Source organism: Amblyomma americanum, chromosome 5 (assembly GCF_052857255.1).
Source record: "Amblyomma americanum isolate KBUSLIRL-KWMA chromosome 5, ASM5285725v1, whole genome shotgun sequence".
NCBI lineage: Eukaryota > Metazoa > Arthropoda > Arachnida > Ixodida > Ixodidae > Amblyomma > Amblyomma americanum.
In genome coordinates this window covers 82,538,510-82,556,102 of record NC_135501.1, presented here as the reverse complement: position 1 = coordinate 82,556,102, position 17,593 = coordinate 82,538,510, and the positions used below count along the sequence as shown (strand labels likewise).

General features: G+C 45.4%; 1 protein-coding gene across 1 annotated transcript; it reads right to left on the bottom strand.

Annotated features, from left to right (window-relative positions):
• Nucleotides 1-7,050: 7,050 nt before the first annotated feature.
• LOC144134002 (myb/SANT-like DNA-binding domain-containing protein 3) lies at nt 7,051-14,702 on the bottom strand. Its single transcript, XM_077667024.1, has 3 exons — nt 13,862-14,702; nt 12,380-12,580; nt 7,051-7,133 (listed from the first exon to the last, which is right to left on the bottom strand). The coding sequence occupies exons 1-3, from the start codon at nt 14,139-14,141 to the stop codon at nt 7,051-7,053; spliced, it is 564 nt and encodes a 187-aa protein (XP_077523150.1). The 5' UTR covers nt 14,142-14,702.
• Between the last annotated feature and the right edge of the window lie 2,891 nt (nt 14,703-17,593).

Below are 17,593 nucleotides of genomic sequence, written 5' to 3'. Positions count from 1 at the left end.
ACCGCGCGATGCTGTTAGCCATTACACAACTGCTATGTCGCAGTTTGCACCATGACATCACACATTTATTACCGTGATAAGATGCGCGACAGCGTGCTAAGGTGACGACTAAGACAAAGTGCCTGTGATTAGCTGGTAGTCCTGTCGCATGACTCTATCATTTGTAACCTGGCATCACACATTCTCAACCTAAACATGAGGGGTATGAAACGAAAGGTTACTTCGAACATAATAAGGCTATCTCTACGACTAGGTAATTTAATGCTGACAAATTAAATTATTAAATTGCAAAGAATGCGGATTTTTTCCGACTTAGAAAAGAAAGAAAGACTTACCGCCGTATTCAAGAACGACACTTAAGCTGTAAGTACGACTTAAGTGACTCTCCGGTGCTTAGAGCATTTCATAAACAGCACTTTCACTTAAGTCACGATCAAAGGCGCACTTATCGACCCGACAACTTAAGCTGGGCTCTCTGCTAGCTTAAGTGACACTTTCCGCATTTCGACATGGCCGAGTCCTACCGCAGTTTTTCCGACTTCGTCAACTTCTGTGCTCGCGCCGCCGAAATCGCCGAGGACAGAGCGTACAGGTACGCGCGCGCTCCGCGGCCAGTGCTCAGGGATCGGCAAAACCCCATGGACATATACAACGATGCCGAATTCTTGAGCAGGTACCGCTTCTCGAAGCAAGCGGTGCTGGAGCTGCTTGGGAGGCTTCCGTTGCGCGCCAACACCGACGAACGCGGTCTCCCGGTGCCGCCGCTGCTTCAGCTACTCGTGGCCTTGCGGTTCTACGGCGCGGGGACCTTCCAGATCGTCACCGGTGATCTTGTGAACGTGTCTCAACCGACAGTGTCGCGGATCATCGCGCGCATATCGCACATGATAGCCGAGACATTGTTCGCGGAGCTCGTGAAGTTCCCGAGCGCCGCCGAAGCCCCGGGAGTTATGGAGGAATTTTACGCAGTGGCGAAGTTCCCTGGCGTGACCGGCTGCATCGACTGCACCCACATCCCCATAAAGAGTCCGGGAGGAAATGATGCAGAAGTCTTCCGCAACAGGAAAGGATACTTCTCCATCAATGTTCAGGTAAGTTCTGCGACAAAAAAAAATTATGTTCGGCGAACTGAGAAAAAATAATGTTCAGTATTCGGCGGGAGGCACCATTTAATGCTTCGGAATGCCCTTCGCACTATAATCGGTTCCAAGGTATTGAAGTATTGAGCTAATGACTGCATGTCAGCCACCCTTCGATACCATACTTGGAGAAGCCAGCATTTCAGTTGCCCTGGCGCAAACAGGGGTCGAGGCTGCCTTACTACCGTAATTGTATTTTTAATTTTCTCTTCTCCTCGCGTTATATTAGTATTGATAACATAAATTCGTAATTTCACCATCGTTACGTTGTTGCTGCTGATAATCACAACAATAACAGCATAACAAAAGAATATGTTGCTACTAACAAACAGTTCTGTGAAAAATGTTTAAATCGGCGATTTTTCCTGGATTTGCAGCTGAGTACAGGCCGTAGGAATATTGTGTTGTATGCAAACTTTAATTCTTATTTTTGAGTAGAGTAAGCTTTGACAATAATCACCTGGTCCTATTTCATCACAAATAAGCCTTCGTTTTAACTGTTTTCAATGCAGAGGTAACCTATTACAGTAGCGAGTTGTTTTGCATATGTAGCACATGCCTTCAGTAATGACAGGCATGAAAATAACATAACAGTACGAGACAAGTGTGCATTGTTGCTGCAACTTTTTTATGCAGTGTCCACGAATATAAATTGCTCAAAACAAGCAGTGTTGATGTTATATGTAAGTGGTTTACACAAGCACACATTTTTATTCAGCTGCCCGACACTATTTCCTTCCATATTCCAGATAAACATTCTCGCCGCAGTGCAGGTCAAGTCGATTTTACTCGTGCTAATTTATTTATTTTGCAGGCAATCACAGGTCCCAAACTTCAGTTTCTGGACCTCGTTGCCAGCTGGCCCGGTTCGGCTCATGACAGCCGCATTTTTGATAACAGTCGGGCCAGGGTGCAGTACGAACAGGGGGACATTCCCGGCATCCTTCTTGGTGACATGGGCTATGCATGCAGGCCATACCTGATGACTCCTTTGAGAGATGATGTTCTACCAGGAAGTCCACAGTACAAGTAAGTTCAAGCTGTAGTTTTAACAAAGGTAAAGGCAGCTTTCAATAAAGAAAACGTTTATTTTCTACAGGTATAACAAGTCACAAATAAGAACGCGATGCAGCATCGAGCGAACCTTCGGGGTGTGGAAGAGAAGGTTTCCATGCCTCGACATGACACTACAAATCAAGACGGCCACGGTGCCTATCGTGATTACGGCATGTGCGGCGCTGCACAACTTGGGCCGGCTGCTCAAGGACCCCGTCCCACCCGCTCTACTGTACGATGCCACTCGTGATTGTACTGCGCCTGTTCCTGTCTCTAGAGCAGCCCAGCCGCCAGCCACAGTGCCACTAGTGGATTCGGCAAGTGGTTTTAGAACTAGAGACAGGATCATTGCCCAGTACTTTCACTGAGGGGCATCATCATGCTGGACATACAACTTGCAGAAGTAATGTGTGAAGGACAACTATCTTTTTCCTTGCATTGTTTCTACATAAAAATCTACATCCTAGCCTTCCCTTCAAGAGTTCGCTATTACCCATGAAATATTGTTTCTTGTTGCATTGCACATGTTTCAAATATTTCTTAAAATTGGTATAAAAATTTTAAATTGTGGTGTTTAATGCCCTGATATGACATGAGTTATAAAAGAGGCTCTAATGGAAGGCTTGGGAATAATTTAGAACAACTGGAGTCGTTTAACATGCGCCGACATGGAACAGCACGACATAACATTGTGCACTTCTCTGGTTCTTGCATTTTCGCCCTTATTACCTGCGAAAAAACTGTTTCTCTTGCACCTGTGTATCTCTGCTTTCACAATATTAGTAGTGTTGTACTGAGACTGTACTGTATCATTTTCTGTATCATAATGTATCATATTGTACTGTATCATATTTCACTGATTTTTTCATGCACTGTTGCACTACACCAGTTTTTATTTCCTTATTTGTTGTTGTGTCCGCCAGGTAGTTACGCGCAGTGACCGAATGCTCAGCGAGTGCTACCTTGGCCGACTAACAGCTGGGCGCCCCCTGCAGCTGTAGTGAACATTGTGCTGTGCGCGTTTTTATTGCTTCACCATGAACTAATCACGTGCGCAACCTGTACATATTTATTATTGTGTAAATAGTTTTTGTGTACATTACCTCTCCCCCCCTATCCTCTCTTCCTGTCCCCTCACCTCTTTCATTTCATTTCTCCATTCTGCTTGCTATCGTTCATTTCTGCTGGCCCAACTCAGGTGCTTCAGTATCGATGGTAGGCTAGCAAAAATATTTTCCTTTCTTTTTTTTATTATTTTAATAAACCACTTAATTACTTACTTGCTTGTTGTACATTTGTAAATGATCCACCGAGCGTCCGGTTCAAGCCTTCAGACTTTTACAGCCTCGGCGGCATATGATTACGTATGCACCATAATTCTTCCTGCTTCTAATAAATGCCAATTTCATCCAAATTGCTTAGCGAAACCCTGTAAGGACATATAGATTTCAAGCAAGGCAGGAATCGCTGATTAGCATGCACCTACACCCTGCCACACAGCTACAAAAAATTATGGTCAGTGACTACATTCCTTCACTTCGATTGCAATACCTGACCACAGAAAGCTTTGTTGAACTCTTGAGTATGTAAATTGTTGAACAAAGCACGGATAAGTTATGACGAAGATATGGCGAATCATGCAACTCACTGTGCACACAGCTGCCTCCAAGAAACCTTCAAGTTTCAATGTCACTTGGAAGAACGGGCAGTTGGAGCCTAGATTTTGTTGTTTAAAAACGCCTGTGCCAGCACTTAGAAAAACCTACTCACTGTGCACATCCATGAGTGGTGCCGGAAAATTAGGAGGTTAGACACAAGCGGTTTTTGCAAGCCACTAGCTCAAGCCCCTAATTTCAAGTGACCTCCCGGACATACAGCTTCTATGTTATGGATATGAGAAAATGCCAGTGCAAAGCTTTGTATCACACAAAATTGCATTCGTTGCGGCCAAAGGTACCAAAGTGTGAAAAGGAAATTGTTCTATCTTTCTAACAGCCAACTGAAACATAAATTCATCCCGGTACAAGGACCAAGCCTATGACTACTGCCCTTTGGGGCAGTTGCTCTAGAAACCAAGCTAATCAGGATGGCTAGCAGATGCCAGTGCAAGACTGAACTGGTCAACTTGGAAATAAGAATGGGGAAATGACGCGGTTGTCCTCGGTGAAGGCTGGCAATATGGGTCCAGTAATGTGAGCAATGGTAATCAATGAACCTCTCAAGTGGCATATCAGTGAAGAAACAGCCCAGCAATGGTCTGTTTTCACTGATTCAAAAGCAGCCCTCCAAGCGCTACAATCTGCTCGTCATGGGTTCCATGAACAACTTGTTGCCGAAATCCGAGAGCTCCACCACACAGCCACCAACAAAGGGCACGATATTGTTTACCATTGGCTGCAAGGACACAGCGGCATCACAGGCAACCACCATGCGGACGAGACCGCGCGAACAGCTCTCCACGAGGGTGATTGTGTGTCCATCCCCATCACGAGACCCGACGCAGCACTGTTGCGGGACATCACGCTTGCCGCGTGGAATTCAGGCTAATTCTCGCATTTGCCTTTAAAAACCTTAGACCCAGATCTAAAGCTTTGGCTTCCATCTGGCCTACCGCGATGTGAAGCAACTTTGTTGCGTCGCCTGTGGCTTGGTGTAGCTTTCACCAAGCACTACTCCTTCTTAATAGGTATGTGTGACAGCCCTGCTGTGCCATCTGCGGGTGTGATGAGACTATAGCCCACATTCTTTGTGAATGCCCTGCCTACAGCGCTGAAAGACAGTCTCGCTGCCGTGCACTGGAGAATCTGGACCTGCACCCACTGACGGGTGCAGGTCTAGATTCTCCTCACTACTTTCCCCCCGTGCAGGGTAGCAAACCGATTATTCACTGGTTAACCTCCCTGCCTTTCCTCCTAATCCTCCTGAGAAAACCATCCCACCCATTTCTCTCATGTGTAGTTTGAGAGTTTATAGGTTCTCTTAAAATTTGTTCAGCATATGCCATGGTTTGGTGAACAGTGTTTTCCACAACTCAAGGAAGTTTTGTAAACCGCACTGTTACAAAATGAAGAAAAAACCCTGAGTGCACTTGGTGCTGCATTTTATTTGCTTATTTATGCAATACCCACAGTGGCCAACACTGGGGCAGGAACATCACACACAAGCAAAAAACTTGACAGTGTTCCCCACCAAAAGTGCCCATAAAGTGAGTTGGCCGTAATAATGAATTGTGAAGAAAAAGAAGCAAATATTCTTTAAATAAAGCTTTATGGCTGCAGCCTGCTATAGTGGCACGTGGAAATGGGGAAACACGGGAGCGTTATTGTAATCGCGAGGAGCTTTAAAACAATCAATATCAATATACAAGGGGTACAACATCTGGTAGAGGCACTTGGGATTTGGTTGTCATCGCTGTCCATAATAACAAGACAAAAATACATATGTCCCAATAGGCTATATGCATTTTCACCCTGTCCATTGTCTCGACATAGACATTGGATTTGAATGAGGCATAAATACAATCCGAAAGTTTGGTCCCAGAAAACCTGCCCCTTTCAATAGGGGTAAAATTAACATGGCATGACTGTACATTAGATTCAGCAGATGATCATACATGGTACAAAGCTGTAAAGAAACCTATGCGCTATGCAAAAGAAATAATGAGAAAAAAAACATTGCTGGAAAACGACTGTACCAAACAAAGGAAGAAAAGTAGATTTCAAAACAGCATTCACTTACATATGCAGGAAACCTGGGAATTAGCAAAAAATAGCACTACGCACACTTCAAAACATCAAACAGGAAATGTAGCAGAGGCGCTTTTTAAACCAGCTTTTAGTCTACTGCCGTGGTTCCGGGAAAGAAGTGGCTGGACCACAAGAATCTCTAAAAAGTGCAGTCAACCAACCCCGTAGAAAGTGCCAAGTCGGCCTCAAAGTGGCAGTTACGTCCTCATGAAATAACTCACGGCAGGAGTGCCGCGCTCTTTTCCTCTACTGATTAATAAGAACGACAAAACATTTGGTTCAAACAGAACACATTACTAAAACCATACTGCACAACCATGTGTCAATGCGTCAACGACCGTATGAGGCAGCACCGCACTTCGCTGCAGCCAGGCAACACAGCAAATCTTCCAAGACATTGCAACCACTGCAAAGACTGCACCCCTCTGTTCCATAATGTCAACATCATCGGCCGCGGCAAAACACAGATAGAACGAGAAATCTTAGAAGCTTTTAAAATCAAGCAGTTAGGAACTGAATGCGTCAGCGACAGCTCTGTCAGGTTCACGGCAAAAGAATACACTTTCATGAATGGGACATAGGTTGCCACATGTTTCTTCGCTCGCTTAATCAGTTTGTGTTTGCTGTTTTGATAGTGTTTGTGGTGCTCACGTGCATGTGTGCCCTGTTCTGATGTTGGCGAAGTAAAGAATTTTCAGTTGTGTTTCCAGCGTTGTCCTGTGTACTTCTCCTCCTTGTGGTTGCGTCCTTTTCGCTGGTTTTCCTCATACCATGCACCAACTGGCCCAACAAGCTACGCTTCTTCAACGCCCGACAAGGGTGTTCGCCGGTTAAATTTCGCGGTTTTTCTCACCACGAATCGTGCGCATTTTTGTGTACATAATGCATTATCTCTTGAGGGTGAAGTAAGCTTTGTTTCTTGAAGTTTACTTTTTTTTGCACTAGGGCGCAGCACAATGTTCTCAATACTAGAGCCGCCAGAGCGTTCTCACTTGAGCACGGAACGCACGTTGGCGCGGTTCGTTGACAAGCATGGCAACGTTTTCACCGCGTGCGTTTTTCGGTGGTGCATTTAGCGAAAGCGAAGACGACTTCAGTGAGGAAGAGAATTACGTGCCTCCATCAGACAGTGATGACAGTTCTTCCACTGAAGCGAGTGACGATGACGACGGCGGCGGTGGAGACAGCACCTCTGTTGACACACAAAACAGTGCGCGACCACGTGCTGCGGACTGGAAGGTGTACGCGGATAATATGCCCGATTTCACACAATTTCCCTTCACTGTCACGAACCCAGGATCACAAGTAAGCACTTGTAATCTCAACTCTGAGCTGGAATATTTTCAGCTGTTTTTTACAGACGACCTGATGGACAATATTGTGCGCGAAACAAACCGCTATGCGCGTGAAAAGATTTCGAGTGCCGGTGAGCTTCCAAAGGACTCAATTTGGAAGGACTGGGAAGACGTGACCTTGACAGAATTCAAGGCTTTTCTTGGTGTAATCATAGACATGGCCTTGAATCCAAAACCAGAACTGAAGGAGTATTTTAGCCAAGATATTGTCAACAAGATGCCTTTCTTCCCGCACGTTTTCTGCCGGAAAAGATTTCTGCAAATGTTTTGGATGTTGCACGTTGCCCCGTGCCATGATGCCTCTTCAGGTCGGCCGGCAACACGTGGAAGCAAGATCAGGGACGTCGTGCATTACATCGACGCGAAATGCAGAGAGCATTTCAGAGCCGGCCCCAAAATTTGCATCGATGAGAGCACTGTTGGCTTCAAGGGCCGTGTCTCGTTCAAATGCTACAATCCACAGAAGCCAACCAAATGGGGCATGCGTGTTTACGCACTTGCTGACTGCCAAACGGGGTACATTTCGGCAATCGAGCCCTACTACGGCAGCACAACTGACAGTCTCGGCCGTCCCGAGCTGCCCTTCACCTGCAGGATTGTTCTTCACTTGCTCCAGAAAGTGCAGCAAGCTACGCCGGGGAGTGGCTACCACCTCTACACAGACAGATTTTACACTTCTCCAATGCTTGCCGAGGAGTTACTTCTACAGAGAGTACAATTGACTGGTACCGTGATGCCAAATCGCAAGCAAATGCCACAGCAGGTCAAGAAAAAACTGAAAAAGGGCGAAGTGGCAGCTTTCAGAAAAGGACGCTCCTACATGGTGCTTTAGTGGCGAGACAAGCGTCAAGTGACGATGCTCAGTTCTGCCCACAATGTATCTCTCAAAGAAATGACGAGGACACAAGCAGGTGGAAAGAAAGTGACGTTGAAGAAACCAGTGGTCATATGTGACTACACAGAACACATGGGTGCAGTTGACCGTGCGGACCATTACTGCGCCAGCTATGCATTTTGTCGAAAGACAATGAAATGGTGGCGAAAGCTTTTTTTTTGGCTTTTGGAAGTTTCCACCGTAAATAGCTTTATTTTGAGGCGCACACAGCTGCAGAATCGTGGTGAGAAAGAACAGCGACACCTGCAGTACCGCCGCAACCTCATCCAACAGCTGGTGGGTGACGTGAGGGCTAGAGCCAAAAAGCGCGGCCCGTCTGCGCGGAAGGAGTGCGAGGAAAGGCTAGATGGGACGAGCCATTTCATATACAAGCTGCCAGGCCGAAGCAGCAGGGCCTGTGCAGTTTGTAGCGATAGAAAAACAAGCGGAGGCCGGAGGCAAACTGTGTGTTTTTCTGTAAAACCTGCAGTAACAACCCTGGCCTGCACCCAGGAGAATGTTTCGAGCGCTATCACACGCTTCCGAAATATCGGTAGAGAAGTTGCCAGCAAAATGCAATAGAAAAAATAAATATCCTTTGAGTTTTTCTTCCACAGTTTGTGTTTTTCTTCGCGGCGCCACAAACTGGCAAAATAGTTTCGGACCAGGACAGCCGGAAAGTGGGTAAAAGATTCGGAAAGTGGGTAAAAGTTTCGGAGTGAGTTGGCCGTAATAATGAATTGTGAAGAAAAAGAAGCAAATATTCTTTAAATAAAGCTTTATGGCTGCAGCCTGCTATAGTGGCACGTGGAAATGGGGAAACACGGGAGCGTTATTGTAATCGCGAGGAGCTTTAAAACAATCAATATCAATATACAAGGGGTACAACATCTGGTAGAGGCACTTGGGATTTGGTTGTCATCGCTGTCCATAATAACAAGACAAAAATACATATGTCCCAATAGGCTATATGCATTTTCACCCTGCCCATTGTCTCGACATAGACATTGGATTTGAATGAGGCATAAATACAATCCAAAAGTTTGGTCCCAGAAAAACTGCCCCTTTCAATAGGGGTAAAATTAACATGGCATGACTGTACATTAGATTCAACAGATGATCATACATGGTACAAAGCTGTTAAGAAACCTATGCGCTATGCAAAAGAAATAATGAGAAAAAAAACATTGCTGGAAAACGACTGTACCAAACAAAGGAAGAAAAGTAGATTTCAAAACAGCATTCACTTACATATGCAGGAAACCTGGGAATTAGCAAAAAATAGCACTACGTACACTTCAAAACATCAAACAGGAAATGTAGCAGAGGCGCTTTTTAAACCAGCTTTTAGTCTCCTGCCGTGGTTCCGGGAAAGAAGTGGCTGGACCACAAGAATGTCTAAAAAGTGCAGTCAACCAACCCCGTAGAAAGTGCCAAGTCGGCCTCAAAGTGGCAGTTACGTCCTCATGAAATAACTCATGGCAGGAGGTCCGCGCTCTTTTTCTCTACTGATTAATAAGAACGACAAAACATTTGGTTCAAACAGAACACATTACTAAAACCATACTGCACAACCATGTGGCAGCTAAAAACAGAATCTGCATGCTTTTACCCTGCATAAAACCATACTACAAACTGGATATAGCAACTGGCTATCTTTAAGGGGGTTTAATGTCCCAAACTGAGTCGGGTTACGAGGAACGCAGTAGTGAATGGCTCCGTAAATATAAACTCCTTGGGGTTCGTTAACGTGCACTGACATCACACGGTACACAAACCTCTAGAATTTCGCCTCCACCAAAATTCAACCGCAGCAGCTGGGATCGACCCTACGGCTTTTGCGTCAGCAGCCGAGCGCCATAACCACTGAGGCAATGCGGCAGCTTGACTATCCTAAACACTACAGACATTCTGTAGTAAAAAGCAACTAAGAGAAGCTGGATGAGGTTGAAATTCAAGCAAGACTTAAATGCGCTGTGAAACACCTTCCGAGGAGAGCACATCAACTCTCTCAATCACTGCATTTGCTTGTCATGAACATCCGAGCCAAATAATACACCTCTACACCTGCAGAGAACCCACAATCACGCGCCAAAGTTGGCCAGCACTTCCCGGAGACTTACATGCTCGCGCCCTTCTCCATCGCTCACAAATGCGTATATAAGTTGAGAGATGGCTACTGGTTGCATTCTTTCAGACGTCGGGCAGCTACTATGGCCACGGCCAGTAAGCCGCGTAGCTCTGGTGGGTCAGGAAGCTTTGCACCCCGGAGGTGGGGCCGGCAGAGGAGCGCCGACCTTCCAGCGTGCAAAGTGTGATGAGAGGAGAGAATTCAAATTTTGACTGCAGAGAGCTCAGCCGCTACAAAGCGCGTTAAAAAAATTCTTGCTACACAATATTCGTGAACTGGCATGCTTTAACGTCCCAGGCATATTGTAACTTTACTAGAGCCCCTTTCAGAGCTCATATAAGAGGTTACAAATTTTTCACCTGCTGCGATGGCTCAGGGGCTATGGTACTAGCCTCTTGGCTGTGGCAGCTGCATTCGTTAGGGGGCAAATTGCAGACTCCTGTGTTCTATGCGATGTCAGTGCACATTAAAGAACACCGTCTGGCATTATATCGACTTCATCTGGCTCCTTATTTGTATACCCCCCCCACTTCATCCCTTCTCTCAGGCGACTTGGCCATAGTTGCAGTGCTTTCATTTTTCAGATTATGTCCCCCTGCCCCAACTCCAACATCTCCTCACAGTTCCCCCTTTACTGCTTTTATCTGCAGCTCCAAAAGGATCTTTTTCGACCGTTTCAAGTCATTCTTAAGCTTAAGATTTTCCATCTCGAGCTGATGGACTGCCGCTCGCTTTGCGAGCTTGTCGCGGTGGTCTGCTCGTAAGAGTCTCATCCGCAGCCGGTGCTCTTTACACTTTTGTGCCCTCTCGGCAGAAATATCGTTAAGGCGAGCTGCTAGCTCTTGCTCGACCAGCGACTGCCTATGCATGCCCGCAGTGCGGCTGGTACCTGCTGCGCTTTCTGCAGAGGCAGCAGGAAGCACTGAGGGTGAGGGTGCTGCGGCTGCCGGTGTTGCCGGAACAAAAAAACCGCTTGGCGCAGGTGGCACAGCAGGCGACTGCCTCTGTGAGCTCATGCGGCTGGTACCTGCTGCCCTCGCTGTAGAGGCAGCAGGAAGCACCGAGGGTGCTGCGGTTGCCGTTGTGGCTGATGTTAAGGAGGCTGCCATGGCCACTGGCTCCTCTTCCATTTGCTCATCTTGCTGCGGGCTACCCTCTTCATATTGCCAGGACCACAGCGGGTCCTCTGCATCACCTAATGCGGAGGAAGTGCTTACTATTAGACCTTGAAATGAGGGCAAATCCAATGCAATGTCGCTTTAGATCAAGAAACACTTCAATCTTTGCTAGTACTGAGGCTACCTTAGCCTTTGAATGGTTTACAATGAAGTGGGTACTTTAAACGCATTCTGCGCTATTTTGTACGCTTGTATTCGTTGCTTTCAATGTCCTTCAGGTGACATTTTACCATTTTTGGTCGTGCAGTAACTCAATCAATGCTTCCGTTAGAGTTCGTTTATGTAACAAAACAGGAGGCATAAAACATGCACTTAGCCTGCTTCGAAGGGAAACATTTCCGGAATACATTCGTCACATACACTGCCAATCATGCTCCTTGGATGACCACCTTAGAAAATATGTTCGGCCAGTGCATTCGCACCTCTTAGCTGTAGCTTTGATAACACTGGTCACACAGGCCAATATTTTTATGACAGGTCAAGACAACACAGATGGCACAGAAAATTGGACATGGCTACAGCTGTTATGCACACTTTTAATGACAGAAGAGCTCATATGCTCAGAAAAAAAAACAAAATAATAAGCACAGAAGCAGCCTACAACAGCAAAAATGGTCAGACACAAGCGCCAGGCAGGGATGCTGCAATTCATTTTGCTGGAGTGTTTCATCTAATCCTCTAGGCATAAAAACAGAAAAGCAGTACATACACAGAATATGTATTCCAAGAAAAATAATCTCATATATATTTTTTGGAGCTTGCAGTACAATATATATATATATATATATATATATATATATATATATATATATATATATATATATATATATATATATATATATATATATATATATATATATATATATATATATATATATATACATATAAAATAAGTCATACCACTGGCTCCTGGAATAGAACCATCTTGAGTGCGCGAAAGCAGGGCGGCCACCGATGGTGTGGGTTGGGACTCGCCGCCTGGGTCTGCTTGGTGGCGATCACTGTCGAAGGGGTTCGCCAAGCGAACCCCCATGTGGGATGCGACACTGCCAACTCTTTGCAGGTCTTCAGTGAGCTGGCTGGGGGCCGCTGAGCCGCCGCCTAGGTATTCACAGAAAGCGCTGTTACAACCACTGGAAAAATCCCTCGATGAATATTCACAAACACTAAGCACATTCGACATGAACGCCAAAGTATCTTTCAGAATTTAAGCGCTACGAAGCAACGAAAACATGCATGTTTATCCGCGCAAGCTGGAGCCTTTTTCTCTGACAGAAGCACGATATTTGCATTTATTTAGTAATACTCTCCGGGTGAAACAACCTTAAACATGCTGACTCCAAACTGCGGGTGCGTGAAAGCTAGATACTAACTGTGGCGGTGAAAACGCACAGCAAGAAAATTGGCAGCACAAGTTCCAGCACCTCACAGTTCACAATTGGTAGCGAGGTGCTGGAAGTGGCAGAGGAACAGGTCACTTAGGGCAACTAGTGACAGCTGATCCGAATCATCAACGGAAATAATAGAAGGATAAGAATGGAATGGAGTGCATATGGCAGGTTTTCTTAGATCATGAATGTCAGTGTACCACTGTTCCTCAAGAGAAAAGTGGAGGCTAACGAAAAGGGTTCAGCTTAAGTTAAGGACAACACAGCGAGCGACGGAAAGCAAAATGGTAGGTGTAACGTCAAAAGACCAGAAGCAGGCAGAGTGGGCAACTTCTTTTCAATTTTAGGGCGTTATTAATGTAGAGCACAGTGGAGCTGGGCTCACTGGCTTCATAGACAGTCTTTAAAATGCTTAATTTAAGTAACCAAAATCCATCATGTCCCAACAGAAACTGTTAACTGAGCTTTGTTCATGACCATGATTACTAGCATTGAAATAGTATGGAAAAACTTTTTTTAAATGCAGTCGATCACTCCTTATGTGCTGAGGTATATATATAGCTGAGGTCAAATTATGAAAAAGGAAATTCGATCAATACCAAAGAACGGGAATCGAACCCGCGGCTGCGCGAACAGATCTTTAACGGCTGTTGGGCGAGACCACTACGCTACCGTCGGAGCGAACACACCTCTTGTTAAACTGCTCCACATTCTCGCGCCGTGAATTATCGTCGTCTTCGACTTTTATTTGCTCCGTCCCGCGGCACTGCCTGCTCACCGTCGTCTTCTACGTAGCACAAATTCATGCTTTCGCTCAGATTCGAATGTCGTAAACATTCTCTGTATTTTTTTATTTATTTTTTTTTGAGGGGCGGAGGGGGAATCTAGTCATAAAATGCAGGCAGCAAGCAATCGGAACAGTTCTGTAATCTGGGAGAGAACCTCTGAATTCGTCAGCAAAAAAGAATCAAAGATGAAAGAAAACAGGACTTACCGGTCTTAAATATCTCCCGGTTGTCGTCCGCTTTCGCCTTTCGCCACTTATTTTTCCAGTTCTCCCAGCATTTCTTCAGCTGGAGCCATGTCCGTGGGCTCACGTTGTGACTGGAGTTGAACTGGGTTTCTATAAGCTCCCACTCTTTCCTTTTCCGTGCAACTGACACTGCATCAGTTCTCTTGTTCTCTAGTACGGCCTTGTGCTTGTCGACGAGGTCGAGGAGAAGATCTCGCTCTACTTTGGAGAAGTTAATTTTGCCCTTCTCCGTTTTCTCCATCACGCGCGCGTCGCAACACAGCACCAAAGAATGACGCAGTACAGAAAACAAAACACACTACAGATGACTACACACTATCAATAAATATAATACCAAAAATATATACGATACAAGCAGTGAATTTACAATTAAAATGCGCGATAACAATATAAAGCAGAGACAAAGAGCTGGCGATGCTGGCGATGATGCAACCGATGGACGCGCGCGAGCGGAAAGACTACGACGTCGACAGGAGCAGTACTACGCGCGCTACTATAGTGACGTCTTTGTTTGTGGCCAGACAAGTAATATTAGTTCTCCAAAGCTAGCCGAAAAAAACTTTTTGTTGTTGTTAAAACGTTAGTTGAGACTTGTACTATGTATTAGCAGCGCTGTTTTGGCGCTTCTGTTCTTTATTTGTTCATGAATTTATTAGATATACAGAAATGTTTGCTTAGCCTCGTTCCCATGGCGCCTACTTACATCTAAAAGCGCTACTTTCATAAGTGCTGCTTAAGTGCCGTTTTTGAAACTTCCTTCGCCACTCATACTTTACTCAGAACTTAAGTCACGAACTTAAGTCACACCTTAAGTGTCGTTCTTGAATACGGCGGTTAGTCTTAGAAAAGTATAGAGAGCTTTAGCTCCACAGTACGGTAAACACGGTAACTACGGCAATTGAAATGTGGCTTGGCAAGGCGTTACCGTACCTGCCGTACGGCTAACTGGCTACGCTAAAACTCTCTTATAGATGTTTCGAAAGGCTACAGTCACTTGATTTTAAAGAAAGATGAGGCCCCTTCTCGACCCAGCAACATAGGTATGAGAAATGAGATTGTTTTCCCTGGGCAATACGGCTATCCTTTACAGGAAAGGTTTTGGCAGAATAATTTGTGTTGTCTCTCATGACTTGCAGTGTTAGCATCATGCCATGTTGCTTTTGCAACCCTAGCTATGACACTGAATATGAAACGAATCGGTTTTTCTTGCGCAAACGATTTCGCTGCATCATAACGAATTGTCGCGTGGCAAGCAGCCAGTTTCATTATGACAGGACATTTTTACGACCCTGTAGTGATAGGTATTGAATGAAATGGTGTTTTCAGAGTAATAGCTGCCGTTAGGACCATACGAAGGCAATATGCCACGATGCGAGCAGCAAGACTGTGGCGGTGCGCAATGGCTATCCGCTTCGAGCACTCTCACCAAGTGCTGGATGGCATAATTACCCGGCCGACGTGTATTTGAAAATGCAGCTCTCATTCGTACATAGACCAGCGGATGTCATAAATCTGGCAAACTCATGATGTAGAAGCCATTTCGACATTTGTCTTGTTATTATCTGTTTTTCTTTTCACTTTCAGAATAGGGCGACTCTATCGGTTAGGTTCATAGGGTGATAGCCGGGAGCCAGTGCCCAGGCGCAGCACAATTACCGGAGGGGCGTTATTGTCCTGCGCCTGCGCACTGGCCCCCCGCTATTCCCCGTGCTACTACAATTATCGCCACGCAAACGAATGAAGCACGCTTCAAGAATTTCGCGCTCTTTTCCGACTCTATAAGTTCCGCAGTTCCGGAGGCAAGAACTGCGTGCAGTTCGAAAAGCTCAAGGCCTCTGTTTTCCCCACGCAACGTTCTTCAGGTCATCGTCGACGGACTGCTGATTCATGCGCTTATTGACACGGGTGACTCTGTACCAGTGATTCACGAAAAACTCTGATTCACGAAAAAAGCCGTTTGCCCAAAATCACGACGTCATTTCCGGGTCTCTCGCTCCCCACCGCTAGTGAACCGCGCATTGCCCCACTGGCCTCGTGCACAGCGCGGGTAATCATTGATGATATACTGTATCCAGTCGAATTCTTTGTGCTGTCCTTATGCTCACAAGATATAATTCTCGGGTGGGACTTCCTGTCACGCAACAGCGCCGTCATCGATTGTGCCTGCTCTGAAGTTGAATTTTCTGCCTTTTCTGACGAGCTTACTACTGGAAACTCTGCCCCCTGGTCACTCAAGGTCGCCATCGTTGAAGATGTTGAAGTTGCACCGGAAGCATCTGCCCTTGTTTCCCTGTCGTGCCTTGCCACATCGGACGATGCCGTTTTGTAGTGATAGCTACATTACGGTAAAATTTCGAGCATCCAGCACGGCGACGCGCCACCCTGTGGCTGCGCCGCCACGCTGTCACGTGGTTGGTCACGTGGTGCGGAGCAGCTGCCGGCGGCGTGGCGCTGTGCCTGATCATGTGGTTATAGTGCCTAGAAATATACTGCCTATAGTAGGATACAACTTAAAAAAAAACAGCAGTTGTTAACACTGGGCCACGGTCCGCGGCGTACTGTGTTACTCCGCTAGCCAGTCACAAAAGTGAACGAAATCAGCTTTTTAATATTTGACTTTATTAAACAAGCCAGCTAGGTATCGAAATTCTAGAGCTTATAACTTTTTTTATCAAGGTTAGCTTCCTGTTTAGGTGACAAGAGAAGTTTTAACAACGGCTTACATTTTTGTCGTGGAGGAATTCTGTGCGCCGGTCCTGAATGTGGGCGGAGCTTCACTGCAGACTTAAGTTGTGTCCAACTATAGTGTGGCAAGCGCGGGCTAGGCGAAGGTCCCGATGTCGATGATTTCCGGCGGCACCCGCTTGGTGCGCTGTTGTGCGGGTGGGTGTAGTGTTCCTGTATATGCCATACAGCATATGCAGGAACACTAGGTGGGTGCATCTGCGTTCAATTAGCGCCGTGATACGCGTCTTCGGTAGAGCACGAAGCAAACTATTTTTTTTTGTATTTGGAGCACTCTTTTAAAAAAATGTTTGGTAATATAAGAACTACGCGAGCTCGTTCACTATGCGCACATTTTGCAATACCAAATATAGATCAATTTGTCGTCGTATTCTAGCAGTTTGCTTTCGCCTGCAAAAAACTCGATACTAACCATGCAACCAATTTTTTAATTTACTAAGCTCTCGAGAGAAAAATTATTTCAGAAAGTCCAAAGCTCCTTACCACATAGCCTTCATTCGACCATGCTGAAGTGAAAATAAAGAATGACAATAAGGTTAAGCAATAAACTGCACACTATAGCTGAAGGAACGTGCGAGATGTTCATTGCACTGGAAATTAAAACGGTGAAATCGAGACTTTATGGCAGTGAAATTTAACGCGCCACCCTCGATTAATTTTGAATACACGCTGACATTTGGAAATGACTTTGGGCTGATTTTGTTGAAGGCGAATAATGAACTTCATGAAAATTTCCTCAATCAGAGCATTTAAAGATGCACAAAACTTACATTGCTTTTTAAAAAAAACTACTATAGTGACATACGTTAAGGTAATAATATTTCCATTAAAAATCTTGGAACAGCTGTGCTTCACAATGCAGAACACTAAAAACAAACATTTTCTTATTTCTTTCTCATGAAGGGCCTAACCCAGAATATTACAACCACCATTTATAATAACTCCACC

Bases quoted from the DNA above. Each gene is read 5' to 3' on its own strand.
- LOC144134002 (XM_077667024.1), bottom strand. From the start codon at position 14,141: ATGGAGAAAACGGAGAAGGGCAAAATTAACTTCTCCAAAGTAGAGCGA. The intron at 12,581-13,861 runs GTAAGTCCTGTT...GTGAATACCTAG, and splicing joins CCGGGAGATATTTAAGACCG to GCGGCGGCTCAGCGGCCCCC. The intron at 7,134-12,379 runs GTATGACTTATT...GTGTGTCAACAG, and splicing joins TTCTATTCCAGGAGCCAGTG to AGGTGCTGTCTCCACCGCCG.